This window comes from Leucoraja erinacea, chromosome 30 (genome assembly GCF_028641065.1).
Source record: "Leucoraja erinacea ecotype New England chromosome 30, Leri_hhj_1, whole genome shotgun sequence".
NCBI classification, from domain to species: Eukaryota; Metazoa; Chordata; class Chondrichthyes; order Rajiformes; family Rajidae; genus Leucoraja; species Leucoraja erinaceus.
The window spans coordinates 6,508,647-6,532,350 of NC_073406.1; the positions used below are offsets into that span (position 1 = coordinate 6,508,647).

General features: G+C 41.6%; 1 protein-coding gene across 1 annotated transcript; it reads right to left on the bottom strand.

Annotated features, from left to right (window-relative positions):
- Positions 1-20: 20 nt before the first annotated feature.
- On the bottom strand, positions 21-22,835 carry odad1 (outer dynein arm docking complex subunit 1). Its single transcript, XM_055659291.1, has 15 exons — positions 22,702-22,835; positions 17,220-17,303; positions 16,949-17,048; positions 15,701-15,890; positions 12,414-12,536; positions 10,621-10,734; positions 9,739-9,806; positions 8,618-8,805; positions 7,760-7,891; positions 7,027-7,109; positions 5,697-5,865; positions 3,249-3,412; positions 1,913-2,016; positions 1,093-1,186; positions 21-161 (listed from the first exon to the last, which is right to left on the bottom strand). The coding sequence occupies exons 2-15, from the start codon at positions 17,290-17,292 to the stop codon at positions 102-104; spliced, it is 1,662 nt and encodes a 553-aa protein (XP_055515266.1). The 5' UTR covers positions 17,293-17,303; positions 22,702-22,835; the 3' UTR covers positions 21-101.
- Between the last annotated feature and the right edge of the window lie 869 nt (positions 22,836-23,704).

The following is a 23,704-nucleotide window of genomic DNA, read 5'->3' on the forward strand; positions in this document are numbered from 1 at the left end:
GATCATCTTGAGTGTTTCTTTTGGAAAAAAAAGAAAAAAAAAAAGTTTCTTTTGAAATTAAAAAAAAAAAAAAAAGTTTCTTAGTTGATCCTTTGAACATTTCAGGATTTTTGAAGAGAGCGGTCTATTTTCTTCAATGCCTTAGCTTCTTTCTTCATCACCTAAAAATAATGATAAATGAAATGACTGAACTTGTCATTGCCATGGCAAAAGAGATAGGGGTGACCATTATACACAAATAGACGGGATTGTGAAATTGTTTTATCTAAATACAAAGCTCTGAGATGCAAAGGGATCTAGAGGTCCTGATGTGCGATTCACAAAAGGCTGATATGCAGGTACACCAGGTAAGCATGTGCAATGTTCTGTTTTTGTGTTAAGTTCAGTGCACAACTTTGTCACTTCAGGAAGGGGGACTATCAAGTGGCCAGAACAAAAGAATCCTATGCACAAAGCCTCTGTGCAGAAATTAAATAGCCCTGCTGACTCCTGTGAATCTCTCACCCATGACTACTCAAAGTGTAGCATGTTGGCATTGATGCATCAGGAATACACAGCACTATGACTTAAATGCCCATAACTGGCAGAATGATCATGTCACCTCATGAATTATCCAGCCAACTGCCCCATCAAGTGCCCTCTCCTCCATCTATGGAAGCGTCTGCAGTTCCCACATTGGTCTCATCAGCCACTTCAGACCCATAAGACAAGTGGAAGCAAGTCATCCTCAATCCTGAAGGACTGTCTAAGAAGGATAAATGTGCAGTGAATCAAAAAGAAATCCAGTTAGGAAACCACGTAGACCTTAAAGTGATGATCAGACAATTTCTTATGGTGAATCTGTGTGGGTTTTAACATTTCCCAGCTTCCTGCTGCTAATAAAAACAGCAGGTCATTTGGGCAAACACAAAAATACCATAAATTCACCAGTGCAGTTGGATCTGGCTAGGAGTCTTCATGTTTTGGAATGGTTGAATGTGAAATTGTGTCTAGACCAGACTTTAACATCGAAGAGAGATGGCAGTGATACAATGATACTCAGCACTGATCAGTTCACATTAATCAGGCACACAGCATTGGCACATAACTTACTCCTTTCATTATTCTTTGCCGTAGTTCATTCTGAGTCAGGGGCCTCTCCTCTTCATCGGTCACTGGAGAGTCAACATCGCTGTCATAATCATTTCTAGAAATGGAGGAATGAAAATTTTTACCAAAAATACTTTCTTTACATCTTGATCCAACTATTACCTTCACTCAATATAAATTCCAAACATCATCAGGGATGAGAACCATTTGCAAGTTTTTTGTTCCAAATACTTCTCTCCCCAGCTCATATTTCGCCCTCTTACCCTGAACACAATAACCTAATGTGGCACGGTGACATAACGCCAGAGACCAGTGTTTGATCCTGACTATGGGTGCTGTTTATACAGAGATTGTACATCCTCCCCATGACCTGCATCCGAGATCTTCGGTTTCATCCGACAATTCAAAGATGTACAGGTTTGTAGCTTAATTGGCTTGGTATAAATGTAAAATTGTCCCTAGTGTGTGTATAGGGTAGTGTTAAGGGGAATCGGTTTGCTGAAGTGCTTGTTTCCGCGCTGTATCTCTAAACTAAACCTTTAGAGGACAGTTTCCATTGCCTTTTTCCCCCAAAGTTCACACATCACGGCATAATATTTATATTCTTGCACCCACTGAAACATTATTGTTTCAGTGAACATGCACACTATATTTGCTTATTGTCTGGTATTATTTTCCTTGTAAAATGGCCCGCTTGTTCACTATTTCCTTTTAGTACCACCCCACCAATCATCAGTTTAATTCATCAGTTTGCAATCTCCATAAGATACTTTAGAGGTTGAGTTGATCTTTGTTCCTCCCTAAGAGTCTGGGAGCTACAAACCCTGTGGTAGGAGGTTCAATGTAGACTGGCTGAGTGGGATTCTCCAAACTCTGACCCATCAGCAGCATAGCAGTTTTCCGTGGGTCATAAGGCTGGTCATAATCCTGGAGTAAATAAAACACAAAACGATAAGTCATTTTGCTTCAAACTCAGACTCGCCAAGATTGGTCAAAATTTGATTGAATTCAATTGATCAATAAACATTTATGTGCGATAATCCATCTTGAGAATTAGTGTCATTGAACAAAACAGCACGGAAATAGACCCACCTCAGCTGTGCTAACCAATATACCATTTCGTGCCTGTCCTATATCCTTCCAAACATTTCCTATCCATGTACATCTCTGTGTATCTTTTCAATGTAACTGCACTTACCTGCAACACTCTCGGGCAGCTAGTTCCATGTACACACTATCCCCCATGTGAAATCATATAGCACTAAAGGAGTCTTTCCATATGTCAGGATCTAGGATCTAGAGATTTCCAGTGTAAAACTAAACTCTCGTGATATTTTCTATTTAGCAATAATAATAAACAATATTACCTCATAATTTATGTACTAGTTACAAATACTGTCATCTATATCAAATATTTTCAAATTCCTCCTCTACATTCGTGGAAGGCACTGGCTATTGTTTGGAAAGAGGGATGCAAACATCATCCACGTGTCTTGGCCATGTGCTCATTCTTCATATATGAACACAGACAGTGAGCTGTTGAGCATGGAAGATCTCATTGCTGCTCTCGACTATTTCAGTTATGATCCTCACACAAGCGCCTTCTAAAAACTGGCACAGATGGGACAGAAATTACCTTGAAAGCATCACAATTTCACTATTGCAGCTGCATCGGAGCCTACACGAGCTAACTCATCAGAGACTGAAGATCAGACAGGGATCCTGGTCAGCCTAGCTTAGTGCTGCAACATCTAATGTACAAGTGCACAGAACCACTGTGATGCTGTCTTGGCAGATGGGATTCCTGATGGGTGACAAGACTGGTTTAAAGTACTTTTGAAGTGTTCACTGTTGGAATGTGGGAAACTTAGCAACCAATTTGCACCCAGCAAGTTCCTCTCAACAGCAGGGAGCGGCAGCTGAAGCCATTACATAAAATGAAATCAACCTTGTTAAAAATGGCACATCCCCTTATTCTCTTCTGGAGTTCAAATAATGTATTTGGACATTGTCTCTCACTGGATGGCACAAATCAGCCCTGCATTTGTCATGCACAGAAAATATCTCGTGGGGTCAGTATTACCATGTAACTGCCTACACACAGCTCATAATAAACCACAAAGCAGAGACTGTGAGTTAAGGAAGTGATGCAAAGATACCTTGGATAAAAGGTAGGATTGGATGGATAATAACTCATTGGTACGCTGCTCAATGAGGCCCAGATACTGCATCACGTTGTTATCTCGAATTCCAGATGAAGATCCCAACATTTCATCCAATATTGATCGATCACAGTTTATTTTGTTAAACAATGATTCAATTCCTGTAGATGAAATACATTTCAAATGAAAAGTGGTCTCAATGGGATTTAACACAATTTATTTTACTTATTTTGCCTCTCAATGATGCTCTTTTCTACCTAGATTGGTCAAAGCAAAGCACAAGGGTCCAATCTCCATGACTGGGTATGGAAAACAAGTCTTTGGTAATGAGGAGAAGAAAATCACAATACAGCTCACATCCACCCATATTTCACAATCACAGCTTCAGGAGTGTCAGTGATAATACTCAGGAGCATGAACTTTGCCTAATTCAGTCATTCCTAGCCCAAGGGTGCAAAGGTCAATTATCTGTTCTTTTTTAAATACTGAGGTGTGGGCCTCATTGATAAGACTGGCCAATACACCACATAATATGGTGGGTGCAATATTAAATAGACTGCACACCTGTGGGGCACCCAGAACTTCTGGTGTAAAATCTTAACTTGATTCAGAACACAAATAATATCAGAAAGGCAATACTCATTGACAATTAAAATAGACTGTCCACACAACAATGGGTGTGTATAGTAATTTCAAGTTACCTTCTACATTGGAGGCTCTGGTAATGACCACATCTGTGAATGTTCCACTCTATCACATGTTATCTCATAAGTTATATAGTCATCAAGTGAGATAGAGACACAGAAACAAATGAATGAGCAAAGGCAAAGGTCCATCTAATTCATCTTCTACCTCCTGGTGGTCATGTGATTTAACAATGATGGTATTGTTGATGATCCTTTGTAATCTGTATTAATAAATCTACAGTAGACCCAAGCATGAAGTGAAGAGACCTTATATGTTAGAGGTCTAGAGGATTAGTTCATGCCTTTTCTTTGTATACTGTTGCTATCAGGAATTTTAAATAAAACTGCTTAATTTAGTAGAAAGTATTTACATTGAAAGTGTGGACATGCACAGTTCACTCATATAAAGGCAAGATTTTATATAATTACAAGCAATATGGTTGGATAGCTTGTTTCACTGTCATGAGGAAATATGAAATATGTGTATATTCTGCAGAGTAATTTGATGCTTAATTGTAGAATTACACAGTGACATTCTTTTTTCAGGCAGCGTGCAAAAAGTTCAGCCTTTCCCCAAAGGTTCTTTTCATAGATTGCACCTTGCTTCAATGTTTTCCACTGCATATACTCCTGGGTCTTTGCTAATTGACAGTTTAGTCATAGATAACTCCCTCTGCTGGAGGAATAGCAGGTTTCAGATTGGTGGGTGGTCGTCAGCAGCAACAAATATTTATATCGCCATGCTGCCCTATAAGGCAACAAATCCAGGTGAATGTCAATGTCCAAAATGTCACTCTACACCTTCCATCAAAGGTGTATTCTCATGTTAGCTCAATGGTACCATCTCCCCAATTAGTTTGTTTATTATGTTATTTATAAGGTATTTACAAGCCTGTTGTGCTGCTGCATATAAGAATTTCATTGTTCTGTTTTAGTGCATGTGGCAATTAAACAGTTTTGACACGAGGTACTAAATGAACTTGAAGGACAGGACAGGAAGAGCTTCTCCCACCTTTAACCTGGTAACTATTAAACAAGTTTCAGTCAGAAGACAATTCACCTTCTGCTCAAGGGAAACACTCTCTCCTTAGGAGTCTTAACACATTCCAAATCAATCATTGCCCAATAGGTTTGTGCTCAAATGGATTCTGAGATTTCTTTAATGGTACATCATCTAGAAGAACTGAGGTTTTTTGAGGGGGTAGGGGGTTGGCATTGGGTGGTCAGAAGCAGATCTCTGAGTTGGGGCTGGTAGAACCTCAGTACATGGTAACACTTGTCTTTGCATCACTGATTTATCCACCTGAGGTAGGATAAAGCCCTGTAAGGTGACCATCAGGTACAGTGAAGCATCGCAAATATTCTCTGCCCACACCCCAACAAACCTTGAAGCCTTACACATGATGATTTGCAGAACCATATGATGTGGAGCATGTGGACTTCCAGAATAAATGGTAGGTAGCTTGGGCAATTACAAAAGCAGTGATTCAGAGAATATACCAGACTTGGGCCTTGTAGAGTAATTGAAAAGATGTTGACAGTTCTGGTGAGGGAACTAAACACCCAACTAATGAACTTGCTGTCAAAGTATAGACTTGGGACTTCATGAGCGGAATCCTCAGTACCTTCAATAATCAGACCTGATAGTGAAGAGTTGAAAGGATTGATTCTCTCTCCTGCCGGAAAACATAGCCTCACTCTTGTGCTTACTCTTGTACCAAAATAGTGAAAGCATAGTAATTCAGGAAACAACAAATACCAGTTTTGAGTTGATCCAGTATTTTTTTGCCCACTGTGAGCCTGCTCTCGTATAACTCGCATTGTTTGCTCAGTTCCTCTTGTTGAGTTTCAATCTTCTGCATGACACGTTTACGATCTTGTTCCAGTTGCATCTCCTGTGATTTGAAGGCTTCAATCTGTGCCTGGATCTGGGGCATATATGAAATTAATTTATGAGAGAATAAATTACATTAATGTTTCAGAGAGATGGCTTGAAACATATTGCTCACCAACTTGAACTGAGACTCATTTAATAGCAATAATCACAGAAACAAACAGAAAATTAAGTACTTTTGAAATGAGAAATAAAAACAGAAAATGCTGAAAATACCAAGCAGTTCAGGCAGCATCTGTGGAGAGGGAAACAAGATTATTGTTTCAGATCAATGAACTTTCTGATGCTGCCTGACCTGCTGAGTGTTTGCAATAATTTTTCTGTTTTCAAAAATAAAATCCACCATCATTATCTTTTTGCTTTTCTCAGAATTTTTAATTGTAGTTACTGCTGTTTTTGTAGGGCTACTTGCATGTGCCGAAGATGATTCCTCAAAAAAGCAATGGGAAAGTGTTTTCTAAATAGTTTAATTAATGTGCAACTTTTGGCACTGATGAGTTATGACTTCCGTCTCAATTATATTTCATCTAAAATCTGTGCAAAATTTCATGTTGTTCTGAGACATGGGTCATGTAAGTTGATTTCTAGACACATTTTTGATGTTCGGCCCACAGCCCAGTAGGAGATTTGAGGGGGGGAAAATTCACTTAGTGTGGAATAAAATGCCTGGGTGGAGTGCTGCTGTGCTGTAAAATGGGATTAGTATAGATAGGTACTTAATAGTTGGCAAGGGCATGGTGGGCCAAAGAGCCTGTTTCTGTTCTGTAGGACACCATGACATTATGATTCAGGGTCGATCGTGACCTCGGGCTTATATAGGCAGTTGCTTATTCTCCCTGGCCTGTGACATGGTGAGTTTCTACCAAATGCACTGGTTTCCTCATATCCTAAAGACATCTTCATAGGTTAATTACCTACCGTAATGAACCTCTTGCATAAGTGAGTAATATGTTGAATATTTAATGTTGAAATCAAAGCTCACCAATCATATGCTTAAACTGTTTCTATCTCAGGATCAGAAAACGGTATCTTATCTCCTCCAATCTACAACATTTGAAACCCAAGGATGGTCCTCACATCCCCAAATTCGAATTCACTTCATCTTCCATTCTTTGCAAGTAAAATGGTGCCCAGTATTACCAGCATCTCCCCTGCAACCTGGGTTTCTGAAGAACATTTGATTCAGTTGACTTACATCCACAATCTCCTCCTGCTGTTTCTCAGCTTCACTGTTCTGCTCATTGATGTAATTAAACAGTGCAAAGTTACGATCTTCCACTATTGGAGAAAAAACACCATCATAATCTGGAAGTTAAAATCAGAAAAGGTACGCTATCTGATTTTTTAATTTAATGAATTTATGAAGTCTTAATCCCTCAGGGAGCCATTTCCACATTATTGAACAAAGCCAGTGCCGCTAAAATCAGAATTACAATCCCTCAATTTCTTGGGCCTTTGACCTTTAATATCTGTGCCGAACATGATTTCCAGATCAATTCATCTTAAATGCTTGTACATGATCCATATCTCTCCACATATCCATGTGTCTATTTAAAAGCCTATTAAATGTCACTATTGTACCTGCTTCCACCACCACCCTTAGCAGCACATTCCAGGCACCCACCACCCATTGTGTTAAAAACAAGCCCCACACATCTTTAATCTTTGCCCCTCTTACTTTAATCTTCTAGTATTTGACATTTCCATCCTGGGAAATAGTATACCCTGTCTGTGCCTCTCGTAATTTTCAATCCCTAATTAATCAGTATCACTTCCAACTTGCCCCAAACTCCACTCCCCCCTCTCACCAACCACCACTCCTCATTCCTCTGCATTTTCCCCATTCCCACCATCATGCTTTGTTTTGAACCTGGTACATAGATCAAATCTTTCTCCTCACAATTGGAAGGCTGAAAGTATTTACTTACCTTCAACAAACATTGCGACCAGTGCATCCAAGTTGTCCTCCCCTGTGAGTGCACGGATCTGCTGAAAGACGGCCTCATACATCTCCATAGTCTCCTCCTTTGGGTCTTTTCTCTTTCTCGCAGCATCCTGGTCTATAACATTATAAGAGAGTACGTGTACATTTCTGTGATCTCGTTGTCCTCAATGTCCACTCAAACTTCCACAAGAAATGATCAGAGCTCCTAAACAGACCAGTAAAATTGGTGCTGCACTCTTGCATTTACTTAGATTTCCGAACTGTCCACACAGACTCCATTGACCAGATGATCAATTAAGTATAAATTGTCTCAGAGTCTCATGATGTGCACTTCAAATTGAGTAAATAACTTCATGTACGTTATTTATTCCAGTTGGAGCAGGAGCACAGGGTGTCATAGTGTCATGCGCCACTGTAGCTGATCTACCACAGAGGATTTAACAAACATTATTGGACGTGGAATCCAGAAACTAGTTCAAATCTCATTTGGGCTCTATGAGAAATTGGATTTCGTTTTTTTTTAATGTGGTGTCAGCATATGTGACTGCAAACCTTATTGGTTGGTTTAAAATCCCAACTCATTCACAAATTAATTTTAGGGATGGAAACATGTTGTCTTCACTATGTGTCCTTTATTTGATCCAGTGGCACAACACTATTTTTAACTTCTAACTGAAGTGTGTTATTGAGACCCCCAGTTGTATTATAATCAGGGTGTTTGGCAAATGCAGTTAACTGCCTGGCATTCCCTTTGACACCAACACCCTGAGAATGAGTAATAAAAATGTTTGTCTCTCATGCAAGCATTGCTCAGGCAATGTTATTTAATTATCATTTTCACCTTTCTTGTAGATGCCATATAAAGCTTCATCTTCACCAGAGCGCTCCTGAGCTTTAATTGCCATGAACTCCTTCAGCTTTTTATCATGGTCAATGACTCGCTGAAGTTCTTTCATCTCGGCTGCATGCAGTGCCAGGTCCTTCTCTGCCTTCTCCTTCAATTGAAGCATCTTTGTCTGTGCTTCATCCCTGGAAACAGATTAGATAGATGTTACTTCATGCCACAGAGGGAAATATTTTCTTCAATCTATGCCAGAATTAGATTCCATGAGTATCTTTGACCGCATCCATCTCGGGACTTTAGTGCTGCTGACAAGACCAGTATTCAAAGGTATATTTCTTTGAGAAGGAAATGGAAAACCTTATTTCAGCCCATTGGAACCTTGCTCCAGTCCAATGCTTTGTGGTGATTGTTGATATTATGAAATGGTTTATTAGCCTACATCACCCGCTTTAGTCTAGACAAGGGGAGTTACTGAGCTATTGCACCAAAGTGAATCTCACAACCAGGTCAGATCGATTCATATCATATAGTCATTAGGAATCTGCTGGCATTCAGGAATCACTAGATAGCTTTCAAAACTAAGGTTCTGTCTTGCTGTTTCCTCATTCAGCCTTTTGAGTGCTGAGGCCAATTATCACATTTCAGTCTAAAAGCATTTAACTCAGCACAGATGATGACCCATAACCTTGCTGGTCCTTTTGCTACAACTTTAATCGATTAAACCTGCAGAGGATTAAGTGGGGACAGTTTTGTCCTTTGTATTTTAGTTTCCTTGATATCACATTAGAACACTGAAACATAAATAACTTCTGGTCCCACAGAAAACTGAGAATCTCAAAAGGATACATCAAATAACAAGAGGTGGTGGAGGGGTTAATGGACCGTTTGGGACGGGGAACCTTAGAGATGGTTCATCAACTGCATTTTGTCTGGTCTTCACTATGCATGCATATTTAATTTCAGGTAACTCAAGGGATAATAAATTGGTTTCCAGCAGACCACTGAGAAATCACCCTATCTCGCTGTGGTGAAATATTTCAGAAGGCTGCTTCGATCTGCTAATTGAGATGAGGGGAAAAAGAGCTGAGAAGAGTGTCACTGACGCACAATCTCATCACCTGGCATCATAGGCGGCTGTCGAAATGTCAATCACGGAACCGATTTCCTTCCGAGTCTCAAGAAGTTCCTATTCAGTGAGAGAGGTACATCAAATGTCTGAGGTTAGATGATGCACTGGGGTTACGAAATGTCAGATTTTCTTTATGTAATTACAGCAGCTTCAATTAGTGTGAGTAACCAACAATCAAAGGAACAAGGGATAAGAAAAGGCCATTCAGCTTGAGAGTCTCCCACCACTCATTCAGATTGGCCTTTTTTTAAAATTCAGTGTGATTTAGTTCCTTTCCACAGCCTCCAATTTATGTTTCTGAACCTGGTCCTGCCCGGAGTTATTCGTGCCTAGGTGTGATGTCAAAGGTATGTGGATTGGTCCTGATAAGGCATCGTGATCTGCACAGAAAATAGTCCACAGGAGCAAAGGCAAGTTTAGGATCCCACTAAGTAAATCTAGTGAAGAAACCGGAGATAAGAGTGTTTAAACCCCACTCTCAAAAACCGTGAAACCAAATTTAGTAAGTTTAACAACTTGTGGACTCACCCAAGAAGTAAATGAATATCTGCCAGATTGTCCACACAATTTATTTTCTACCACTATGTTAAGGCTTGCATCTAGTACCAATTGGGATGGGTAAATGCTAATCTCCTGAGTGCCGCAGAAGAGGAAATTGAAAAACAAAGAATCACCTTTCCAATTTTCTGCAGCAAGATACGTTTTCAGTATGCAGAATGGTGAGGATCTACGCACTCCCATGAGAATTGTAACTTACATTTGTGAAGCCTCTGACTCTGGGCTGCAGTCACGTTAAACCCTGAGCTAGAGGAGACACATTCCTGCATAAGATAATATATAAACTATGGAGCAAAATTATTTTAATCCTTACTTTTTCCAGCTTCCTGTAGAGCTGCTCAAACCTTGAACGCTCAACACGCAGTATGTCAATTTGTTTCCTCAGCTGTCCATTTCTCATCAGCTGGGTATTGAATTTCCTCAGTGCCTGTAAATGGGGGTGAATAATTTCTGCAAATTATTTAAAATTATGAGACAGTAAAGTCCCTGTCCCCCAAGAAAAAGCATAGAGTCCTCACCTTTCACCCCACAAACTTCTGCATCCAACATATTATTCTCCAACATTTCTGTCACTTCCAACGTGATCCCATCACCAGTCACATCTTCCCACATTCACCCCCTTTTGCAGAGACCGCTCTCTCTGCAATCCTTGGTTCACTCATTGCTCCCCACTCAAACCACCCCCTCCCCGGTTTCTTTGCTTGCAACCGCAGGAGATGTAACACCTGTCCCTATACCTCTGCCCTCACGTCCATCCAGGGACCCCAGCAGTCCTACTGCGTCTGGTGTTCCCAATGTAGCCTCCTGTATATGAGTAAGACAAAGCATAGACTCAAAGACCATTTCATCGATCTCAGTCTGCCAAGGCTTATTGGATCTCCCGGTTGCTAAACATTTTAACTCTTCTTGCTATTGACCTTTCCGTCCTGGGCCTCTATGATCAGAGTGAGGCCACACGTAAATTGGAGGAACAGCACCTTGTATTCCGTATGGATCGCTGACAAACAAACAAATTGAATTCTCCAATTTTAGGTAACTACAACCCCCCACACCTTTTTTCCCCTCTCCCTCTTTGCCCTCAAACCACCTGGACTCAACCCTATTTCTCCCCTTCCAATTACATTTCTTTCTCTAGCTTCCCAGTTCACAACTCTAATCCTTTTATCTCATACCTTCTGTTTTTTCATCTCTGGCCTCTGTCCAAACATCTGCCTATCCCCCCCCTCCCCCCCCCCCTCCTAGCTTTCCTGCCCTGCCTCTGCTACAATCAGTCTGAAGAAGGATCCTGACCCCAAACATCACCTATCCATGATCTCCATAGATGCTGCCTGACCCACTGAGTTACTCCAGCACTTTGTGTGTTTTTGGTAAATTAGCATTAGTAGTTTGTTGTTTCCACAAACTGTATATTGAATCTTTTTTTTTTAGGTTTCAGTCCTGATAGATTAGGTATTCAGAACGCAAGTTAACCTAGCAGCTCAAAGTGGGATGAGGACTGAATAAGAACAAGAAAGTGCCTGTAGTTAAAATAAAAGTCACAACATGGTTAAGGAGAGCCTTGGTTCCACAACGCCTCTTAATGCAGCTCTGCGCATAAAATTAGGGATCCTAGATCGGTTGGTAACTGATCTGGAGTGTTCATTAACATTCAAAACTAATTAGTTAAAGTAATCTGGATTCACATTGATATTCATCTCCAGAATTATCTATTTATTTTTCAATTCGGTACACAGCTGTCACACCTTCTGTGCAGTTCTGCAAATATTCGTGCCAAGGACAGGCATGAAAGTGCCCAAGCCCATCGAAACTGAAGCTCAATTAGATGCAATACGAGATTAAAAAGAAGAGAAAGAGATTCAATTTGAGAATTTAAAAGCAGTCCCTCTATAACCACATTGGAACTGAGCAGATTTTTACCATTTGTGGCCATAACTCCTCTGTCATCCTTTAAATTCACTTCAGCAGTATTTCCTGCACGGGAGTTGAATCATGGATTTGTTACAGCGCAGAAGGAGACCATTTGGCCCAAAGAGTCTATGCCAGTTCCTTGAAGAACATTCAGATTATTGGCCTTCACCTCCTTGTTCACCCTCTGGGAATTCTTACCCTGTCCTGACGGTCCTCCATGACCCCAATGTTCTTCGTCAGCTGTTCATTCATTGCTTTAACGTTAACACCTGTACACAACCTCTTCTTCTGCTCGAAGATTTTTTGCTCCAAGACCTTTATCTGTATTGAAAAGAGTTAAAAGGAATTTACAAGAAATGTTTATTGATACAGATACACAGTCACAGATACTCCCATTTGTGTGAATGCAGACAATGTATGTGAGCACATATATGCAGGCATACAGTCAGCGGTACCCTCAAACATACATACGCTCAAACGGATACACATCAATGTCCTCACAGTCATGGAGATTCACATCCACAGACATTGAAATATACAAATCTTAATAAGCCACAGAATATTATGGTATATTTCTATACCCACAGGATATTCTATTTTGGGAAGGGATGCTGGTGTTCAAACAAGGGATTGGAGAATGATACAAGAAGGTTGGCAGGTTTCTGAGCACCAGTTCTAATTCAGAACTACCTTTGAGCAGCTTAGCAACAAATGATTACATCAGTCAGAAGGGTCCCAAACCACCATTGTCTATCCATCTCCCTAATTGCACCCAGAACTACCTTTTTTACTCCAGATTCCAGCTTTGCAGTTTCTTGTGTCACAACAAATGATTGGGAGACAATGTAAAGTCAAATTTAAAGGGTCCCAAACCATGACATCAAGATACATTGTCTAAGATACATTTATTGTCATTTGGACCCTCCACAGAAATGCTGCCTGAGCCATACATTACAAACACATAGACCCAAGTTTACATAAACATCCATCCATCGCTGTGATGGAAGGCCTTAAACTTATCTCTCCACTGATTCCCCCCCCCATTTGCAGTTGTCCCGCGGCCATTAAAGCCACGCCGGGTGGTGCGAGGTCGCACAAAGAGCCCCCGGCGTGCGCTCGCAGAGTCCCGAGATTCCAATGATGTCAAAGCGGGGGAAGTCACCGTTGCGAGAGCCCTGAAAGCGGTCTCTTTCCAGGGAGGGCAAGTCAGGTATGACCTCCGTCTCCGGTCAGGCCGCAGCAGCAGCAGCATCTTCCGGAGGCCAGATTGACCAGAGTCCCCGGCTTCTTCCTGTTGGAGGCCGCTCTATTGCGGCCCAACGACATCGGAAACTGAAAAGGTCGGGTCTCCAGTGGGGAGAGAAAAAAAGTTTCTCAGCATTTAGCCAAAAACTACATTTAAACACAGACAGAAAAATAATAAAACGTGGACAGACTGCAGAGGCCGCTGCTGACGAGAGTCGCGCCGCCCACCGGACCGGACATCTTAGTGATTGATGTGGTTACTATGTAACTGAACCACTGGGCAAAGTCTCAGCATTTAGCCCATAGGTGGGTCACAGCAACTAAACTTAACAAGCATCTGATACCCTCATTGTTCCCGAGGGGAAATAAGCCAGAATTCAAGCTAATGATCTGTCTGTAAATTACACGAGCAACGGCAATAGCAGGATTTGTTTTGTACAAATAAAACATTCCTGCATCACTCATGGTGTTCGGTTCCATGAAGAATTATCACTGGTGAGGTCTGGAGCTCTGCTGCACCAGATGCACTGAAGGATTTTGAGCATCCAGCAGAACCAGTTAAGGAGGAGCAGATAAATGTAGATGGAATGGTGAGTAGGTTTGCTGACGACACCAAATTGGAGGAGTTCCAGACAGCGATGAATGGTGTCAGAGGATAAAGGGGATATAGTCCAGCTGCAGAAATGGGCGTAGAAATGGCATATAGAGTTTAACCCAAGCAAGGGTGAGGTGTTGTACTTTGGGAGGTTGAATGTACACAGAGAGCACATAGTCAATGACAAGACCCTTAACAGCATTGATGTGCAGTTGCTTACCGAAGCTGGCAGCACAAGAAGTTGGGTGGTTAAGAAAGCATACAGTATGTTTGCCTTCAGTGGTAGGGTATTGAATATAAGAGTCAGGAAGTCATGATGCAGCTCTCTAGGACTTTGGTTAGGCCACACTTGGAGTATTGCATGCAGTTCTGGACGCTTTATTACAGGGAAGATGTAGAGGCATTTGGAGAGGGTGCAGACAAGGTTTACCAGAATGCTGCATGAATTAGATGGATTCAGATATGGGAGAGGTTGGATACACTTGGTTTGTTTTCTTTGGAACGTTGAGGGGAGACTTGATAGAAATATATAACATTATGAGAGGCACAGCTAGAGTAGACAATCAGAACTGTTTTTCCCAGGGTAGAAATGTCCAACACTAGAGGTCATAGCTGTAAAGTTCGAAGTTTAATGGAGATGTGTGGTGCAGTTTACTTACACAGAGAGTAATGGGGGCCTGCAATGCCCTGCCATGGGCGGTGGTTGAGGCAGATGTGAAAGTGCCACTGAAGAGGCATTTAGATAGGCACATGGAAGTGCAATGATTAGAGGGATATGGAGTATGCACAGGCAGATGAGTTCAGTTTAACTTAACAATATGTTCGGCACAAACATTGTCTGTCGAAGGGCCCGTTCCTTTGCTACACTGTTCTATGTTCTTAATCTGCACTGTTCCCAGATGTGCCAAATTTAGCAGACCTGATTATCCCAGCATGCAAACTTCTATTACCAAAGTCAAGCAACAAATGAAGTCCAGTTATGTCTATGGGGTCTAATCCTTCCTGAGTCTAGACAGCAGAAATCCCTGCAGAGGCAGTATTAATATAATCAGGCCCTGACAACTGAAGTGTTAAACACATCTTTGTGCACTCATGACGATTAGGAATGTTGACCGCCAGCTGCGGCATCTCCCCCAGATTCCTGCCTTGAACCCGGTTCAAATTCTCCTTGCATCGTGCATTGTCTATCTAGTCCCACCCCAACACAGCAATTCTGTGGGCCTGGAGCAGCATCTTGCTAGCAAACGTTTATTTCCTGAAATTATTCTCCTGTTGTGGATAGTAAATCCGGAAGTAGAATCAAATAGAGAGTGGCAAAGTTTAAAGGAGATATGCAGGACAAGGTTTTTTACACAGAAGGTGGTGGGTGGCAGTGGAGACAGATACGATAGTAGTGTTTAAGGGGTTTTTAGATAGGCACATGGATATACAGGGAATGGGTAATATGAACTACATGGGGGCAGAGGAGATTAGTTTATCTTGTCATCATGTTTGGCATGGACATTGCGGGTTAGAAGGGTCCGCTACTGTTGTATATTCTACTGTAAAGAAATCTCCCACCTCTGGGCATCCTGGCTCAGATTTCATTTCCAACAGAAGTTCAATTTCCTTGCTATCAATGCCAAGTAGTAAGCCACATCTTCACCTCCACTTCCAGATCCTTGATACTTTGCTTCTCATTGGTGATTTGTTCCTCCAGCTTCTCCTGGTAACTCAAGCTGTTCTGAATACTTTCCATGTCCTCCTGGTCCTGCTGCTGATTGTGTTTGCTCTCCAAAAGCTGTAGATTTAACATTAACTCCTCGCGATCCTTTTTCATTTTCTCGATATCTGCCCTATTAAAATCAGAAGGATCAAGAATCAAAGGACTTGCAAATAGCATTTCAAAAGAAACTATTCTAGGCCTGTTCAGAACTTATATAAAGAAGCACCTTACAACCCTTCACAGTACAGGCAGTCCCCAGGATACAGCTGACCTGACTTGCAGAGATCCAACTTTACACAAGTTTTCCCATGTCAAAAATAAGTTTGACTCAGGTTCATCCCTTTGAAAAAAGATCACTGCACCTAAAAAGCGCACTGAACATTTTCTCCCAAACCATAGAGTGATTTCTGCCCTTGTCATTAACGCACACCAGTGAAATGAATATACATGTTGTGTACATAGAAATGTGACCAAGAGAAATATCACAAGAAAATAAACCAATATTTCTACTCCAGATGAAACACATTCACAAACCTTCCTGTAGAAATTCTCAGGTAAGACTGGAATCAGAAGTCGTCGACAGTTTAAACAATTATGGAGGACATATTCAATTAATCATTATACTTCCAAACAAAATTTGTAGCCAAACTGCTGCCAAGGTATTTTGACGTTCGAAGTCTACACATCAAAGATTGTAATATCTACACATATTATAGTATTGGGGTAAATTGTTTGTTTTTGACATTGGAAAATTTCAGTTTATGGTCAGTTCTCTGTATCGGAACCCTTGCGTAACCTGGGTACTGCCTGTGTAGCTATGGCACAAGTCTGATAAGAGTAACCACTGGACTTGTCTTCAGTAACCACCACTGAAACATTCCTGTGAAACCTGTTTTAATGGTTGAAATCCTCCTTTTTGTTTTGGCTTTAAAAGTTCATGTGACAAATAAAATTGACTTTGAAATTGACTTTATCCGAATACCCGCCCCCATTCATCAATTCTAATTTCACTGGCAATTTCCAATTGAATAATTGAAAGGTTTATTTCAGTTATAAGTGACACTGACTCATTACACAGTAATCTTTTATCAAAACAGTATTTCTACCTGGGCACATACATCCCAACTACCAGTCCTACAATAACATCAATCTGTTGCATATGGAATCCTGTACCCTGGTGACACTTACAACTGTTTCCTCAGCAGCTCCTGGGACTCCAGGGTATATGCCTGCCGATCTCCCTCCATGATTCTGAACTGATGCTGCAGCTTTCCCAACTCACTTTCAGCTGTAAGGAGATGAATGTAATCTTAGAGATATGTTCAAAGAAAAACTTGCATCTATCTATTATTATTCCACTGCCCCAAAATATTAATCTACATCATTAAGATTTTAAAATCAACCTGTGCTGCATCATCATGCACATTTGAGATTTAAACTGGGTACATAAATTTCCTACCAAGCCCTTCCATTTCTCCATCGCTTCCATTGGAACGATTACTCGATGCACTCCCTCGAGGCATAGTATGCATCCAGGTTCTCTCTGAAACGTAAACATATTTTGGAATAATGTTTTGTACAATAATGGCTAGCTTACTTCCAATGGACACGTTAGTTAATAAAGGGAGCTATGAACGCAGTCTATGTCCAAAAGCTTTGTGATATTTTTGATTCATCAGCATTCCACAGTAACCCAAATACTAATCCTATATTTGGGATCTGTAGACAAGACAGATATGCAAGATTCAAGATTGTTGTGGTTGATCATGTGAAACTATTGAATTCAAATTTGAACCAAATCAAAGGTTGAAGTGTTGAGCTGCAGTGGAACAGTATAGGAAGCCAAAGGCAAAGAAGTTAGGTCAGAGCGTGATGGAGAATTAAACTGACAGGCTACTGGCAGTTCAGGTACTTCCTGCAGACCAAATGCATACCCAGCCTGCGTTTTCATTTCTCCAATGTAGGAGGGAGCACATTGCGAGCACCAAATAGAAATGATGAAAATAGGAGCAGGAGTAGGTCTTTTACTCTTGGTGTTTATTCCTCTATTCACCACAATCATGGTTTATCATCCACTTAAATATTGTGTTCCTACTTTCCCTCCATATCTCATGATATCTTTGGCATTAAGAACTATATCTACCTCCTTATTGAAAATGCAGTTAATGACATGGCCTCCACTACCTTCTGTGATGCAGAATCCCACATGTTAATCACCCTTTGTGTGAAGGGATTTCTTCTGATTCTCAAATATGATGCTGTGACTCTCAGGTAACTGGGAACATCCTCTCTGTATCAAGTGTGTCCAGTCCTGTTACAACATTAATAGTTTCTAGGAGTTCCCCTCTCATTTCAATGCGATACTAAATTTGAAATATATAAGTGCATTGCTTTTCTCTTGAAAGGAAGATGGAAAGGAATAGGCCATTTGCTCCAATGATGAATAAATCACGACTAAGCGCATTGAGACCAAGCGTATTGAGACCAAGCGTATTGAGACCAAGGTAGGCTTGGCGATCGTTTTGCCGAACACCTCAGCTCGGTCCGCATTAACCAACCTGATCTCCCTGTGGCTCAGCACTTCAACTTCCCCCTCCCATTCCGAATCTGACCTTTCTGTCCTGGGCCTCCCCCATTGCCAGAGTGAGCACCACCGGAAACTGGAGGAGCAGCACCTCATATTCCGCTTGGTCAGTCTGCATCCCGGTGGCCTGAACATTGACTTCTCCAATTTCCGGTAACCCTTGCTGTCTCCTCCCCTTCTTAGCTCTCCCTCAGCCCTCTGGCTCCTCCTCTTCCTTTCTTCTTCCTGCGCCCATCCCCCCCCCTCCCCGCATCAGTCTGAAGAAGGGTTTTGGCCTGAAACTTTGCCTATTTCCTTCGCTCCATTGATGCTGCCACACCCGCTAAGTTTCTCCAGCAATTTTGTCTACCTTTGATTTTCCAGCATCTGCAGTTCCTTCTTGAACAATAAAGCATGACTAATCTGCCATTCACATTGGTTTCTGTCTGGTCTCCACAAACCATCTAATATCTCAAAAATCTACTTGCCTCAGAATAGCGCATTTAGTATCAGTTGTGGTTTTAAAGCAAGAACTTTATAAGGTACATGTGATTGTGTGCTCTCTAGGTTGTAGCAACTGTCCGAAAAGGCCTTTTGGAATGCAGACAATGCTGGCAATGGTTTTCTTATCTGTTCAGTTCCCCACCTACAAAATTACACAAATTATCAAGGCATTGCATACAGGCTTCTGTATACTTAAGATTTCAGGCTCACATTCTGTCTCACAGACCCCGGAGAGAGCTAATCTCTCTGTGTCTGAGTCTTAAATGGTCGTTATCTTATCCTGAGATTTTACCCACTGATTCTTTAACAGAAGATTCTTTAACATGCTCACAGCAACAACCAAGCAAAGGAGTTCATCTAAACTCCAATCTGTGTATTTCTTCCTTATAATATAACCCCTGGCAACGAGGAGGAAATCTAGCAAACAATAGACAATAGGTGCAGGAGTAGGCCATTTGGCCCTTCAAGCCGGCACCACCATTCTATGTGATCATGGCTGATCATCCCCAATCAGTACCCCATTCCTGCCTTCTCCCCATGTCCCCATATCCCCAGATCCTCCTATGTTTAAGAGCCCAATCTAGCTCGCTCTTGAAAGTATCCATAGAACCGGCCTCCACCGCCCTCTGAGGCAGAGAATTCCACAGACTCACAACTGAAAAAGTGTTTTGTCAACTCCGTTCTAAATGGCTTACCACTTATTCTTAAACTGTGGCCCCTGGTTCTGGACTCCCCCAACATCAGGAACATGCTTCCTGCCTCTAGCGTGTCCAAACCCTTAATAATCATATGTTTCAATAAGATCTCCTCTCATCCTACTAAATTCCAGAGTATACATAGAAACATAGAAAGTAGGTGCGAGAGCAGACCACCAGGTCCATCAAGCCCGCACCGCCATTCGCTCATGGCTGAACACTAAACAGACACACTTACCCACAAACAGTAGACACAAGACACAGAACACAAGACACTACCCTCCCCTTTATACCGCTAAACCCCTCTCCACCCCAAGAACCTCGTGATCTCCTGGGGGAGGCAAAAAACCGGATAAAAACCCAGGTCCAATTCGGGAAAAAAAACCGGGAAATTCCTCTCCGACCCCAATCTAGGCGATCGACACTTGTCCAGGAGATCACTCAGGTCTTACTATACTAACCATACCTAGGTCCATATCCCTGCCCTCTCCCCGTAGCCCCTTATCCCCTTGGCAGCTAAAAAAACATATATTTTAGTCTTAAATATATTTAAAGTTTCTGCTTCCACTGCTCCCTGGGGCAGTGAATTCCATAAATTAACCACCCTCTGGGTGAAGAAGTTCTTCCTCATCTCAGTTTTAAAAGAGCCCCCCCTTATTCTGCAACTATGTCCCCTAGTTCTAGTTTCCCCGATCATTGGGAACATCCTCGGTGCATCCACCCGATCAAGGCCCCTCACGATCTTATATGTTTCAATGAGATCGCCTCTCATTCTTCTAAACTCCAAAGAGTAGAGTTCCAGCCTACTTAACCTTTCCTCATATGTCAATCCCCTCATTGCAGGAATTAATCTTGTAAACCTTCGCTGCACTGCCTCCAGGGCTAGTACATCCTTTCTTAAGTATGGACCCCAGAACTGTACACAGTATTCCAAATGTGGTCTCACTAATACTGTGTACAGCTGCAGCAAGACCTCCGTGTTTTTATACTCAATCCCCCTAGCAATAAAGGCCAAAACTCCATTGGCCTTCCTGATTGCTTGCTGCACCTGCATACTAACTTTCAGTGATTCATGTACTAATACCCCTAGATCCCTTTGCGTTGCATTACAACGCAGCTCCTCTTCATTTAGAAAATAACTTGCCCTGTCATTTTTTTTCCCAAAGTGAATGACTTCACATTTATTAGTATTAAATTTCATCTGCCAAGTTGTTGCCCACTCACCTAGCTTATCTATATCCTTTTGCAGACTCTTCCTATCCTCCTCATCCCCTACTTTTGCTCCCATTTTTGTATCGTCCGCAAATTTTGATATATTACACTTGGTTCCCTCCTCCAAACAATACAATTGTTATATACAAACCCAGCCGCTCCATTCTCTCAGCATACAACAGTCCTGCCATCCTGGGAATTAACATTGTAAACCTACGCTGCACTCCCTCAATAAGAATGTCCTTCCTCAAATTAGGGGACCGAAACTGCACACAATACTCCAGGTGTGGTCTGACTCTTTGCTCCTATACTCAACTCCTCTTGTTATGAAGCCCAACATGCCATTCGCTTTCTTCACTGCCTGCCGTACCTGCATGCTTACTTTCATAATGTTTTCAAACCTTCTCTGAACTGCCCACAAGACAAGTATATCCTTTCTTCATGTGGAGACAATAACTGCTTATAGAACTTCATAAAGCAGAAAATACTGCAGATTCTAGAAATTTTCAGCGGGTCAGGCAGCATATGTAGAGGCGGAAACAGATTAATGTTCCAGGTCAAAGATCTGATATTTTAAGATCTGATCAGATCTTGGCAACAATAGAAAACATGCATATTTTAAATTTCAGAGGAAGGTTAGGGATGGAGAGAGAGCATAGGGAGTGTTCATTGCGAAAACATAGAGAGTGTTTGTTACTAGGATGGAGACCAGAACACACATTGGTGAAATTAGAGGTGGTGCTGGCTGAGAGCGAGTCTGGTAATTGGAAATGATCTGCCTAGAGGAGGCGTAAGTGGAGGGACGATAGCACAAAATACTGGAGTGACTCAGTGGGACAGGTAGCGTCTCTGGATAGAAGAAATGGGTGACGTTTATGGTCCAGCCGAAATGTTAACCATTCCTTCTCTCCAGAGATGCTGCCATTCCCGCTGAGTTACTCCAACATTTTGTGTCTTTCTTCGGTTTAAACCAGCGTCTGCAGTTCCTTCCTACAACTGTAAGCAGAGGGAGATGACTGAATCTAGAGAGGGAGAAAAGGCATTGCTGTAGTAATTTTTCTGTGATCTCACCATCCTCCAATAGTTACAGCGAATCCTCTCTAATTTGGTAGTGCAACCCTCTTAGAATAAACTTTTTCTTAAGAGTTTGAGGCCCAGTAAAGTGAGAAAGGAGGATGGAAAATGACAGATATGGCATCTCCTGACTTGCAATAAGAAGATCCCATGGGAGGGGAATATATATTAGAGTCATAGAGCTGTGTGCCCTTCGGCCCCTCTTGCCCACGCCGACCGTTAGCATTCTAGGCTCGTCCTATTTGGGACATATTTAGCCCATACATTCCTCTAAATTCTTACATCTGTCCAAATGTTTCTTGGAAAGTGCGTTTTAAACATCACTCAGTTTCTCAACTGTGGAGGAATTTACTTAAATTCGACTGTTTTTCGAAAGCCCCGAGAATCACTGGAGATTCGTGAGCAGGAATAGTGTGAGTGATTTCCCTCATAACGCGGTTGCTCCAAGATCGTGCCCAGGCCAGCGTCCTGTCCAGTCTCGCTGAAAGTTACCGCGGCGCATTTGCACGATGCCATTTCGAACTGACTTTGGTCCTTTCATTCAGAAACATTAAGCATCGACAGAGCAAAATATAACACAACGGAAACTAATATTAGTAAGAACTGGCATTGATTATCGCTGAAGCTTCAGTGGAATTTTATAAATATTCGGTGAAATTTTTCAGATGAAGAAATTCCAGTAAACTGGACCGGGCAAGAAATGGGAACCTTTGTTCTTTTTGCAATCATTTTGGTTGAAATAGCCTTAAATTATTTTGAATCGTAATGCATGAATCGATGCAGTGAAATGGTTTAATGGAGACTGCACTGGAAATGTTTACGAGATTAGGTTTAGATTATTGTAACAAATTTGCAAATCTGGGTGTAACCTATGAGAGATTCTCACTTCCTACCTGGCTCACGGTTCGGTTCGGCGAGGACCGACTCGTGTCCCGGGATCTGCGGTTAATTTCGGCAGGAAATGTTGTTGGCAACAGTCTCTAAGGCCGGGGGCACCAGCCAATCCACACTTGCTCGTGTTGCATTGAATACAATGTGTTGCGATGGCTACCGTATCAGCAATGTGTTAATTCTGAACTGTGCTGTTATGTTGAGTTTCACTTTACATGCCCCCAAGCAGCTGAAAGTGATATTATAAAAGTTGGCACCGGTTTTGTTTAAACTGAGGCGTAGTTAGAACTTTGAGCAGGTGCATGGTAAAACTTTCAGAGTGGGAAGTCCACTCTATCTATACATATATGAAGATGCATACATATTTTTCTTCCCATTAATGTGTCTCCTGAGAAATAAAAGCAGTGAAAGCCATATATGGCCTCTCAGGCCAGTTCCATCTTCCAATAAGATCATGACTTATCATTTGCCATAATGTCACTTTCCTGCACTCTCAGTATTATTTGTTTAATATCTAGAAATCTAGTGAGTTATGAATATACTCCGCAAACGAGTCTGCACGGTTTTCTTGTGAATATAGTTCCAAAAATGTGCCACTGTTGTGTAAATGGTATTTTGCGAGCCATTTGCCAAGGTCCTGCATGGCAGGCTAGTCAGGGAGATTACGAGCTAGCTGGATACATAATTGGCTCCTTGGTAGGAAGCAGAGGGTGATGGAGGACGGTTATTTTTCAGACTGGAGACCCATGACTATTGGCATGCCAAATATATTGGTGCTGGCTCCATTGTTTATTTGTCATTTATTTAAATAATTTGGATGAGAATGTACAAGGCATAGTTAGTAAGTTTGCAGATGTTACTAAAATAGAAGGTATAAACAGTGAAGATGTTTGGCAAACATTATAGCGAGATCTCAATCAACTGGATGTGAGCTGAGGAATGACAAATGGAAAGAAATTCAGAGAGGTGTGAGATGTTCTAATTTGGAAAGTCAAGCCGGTAACG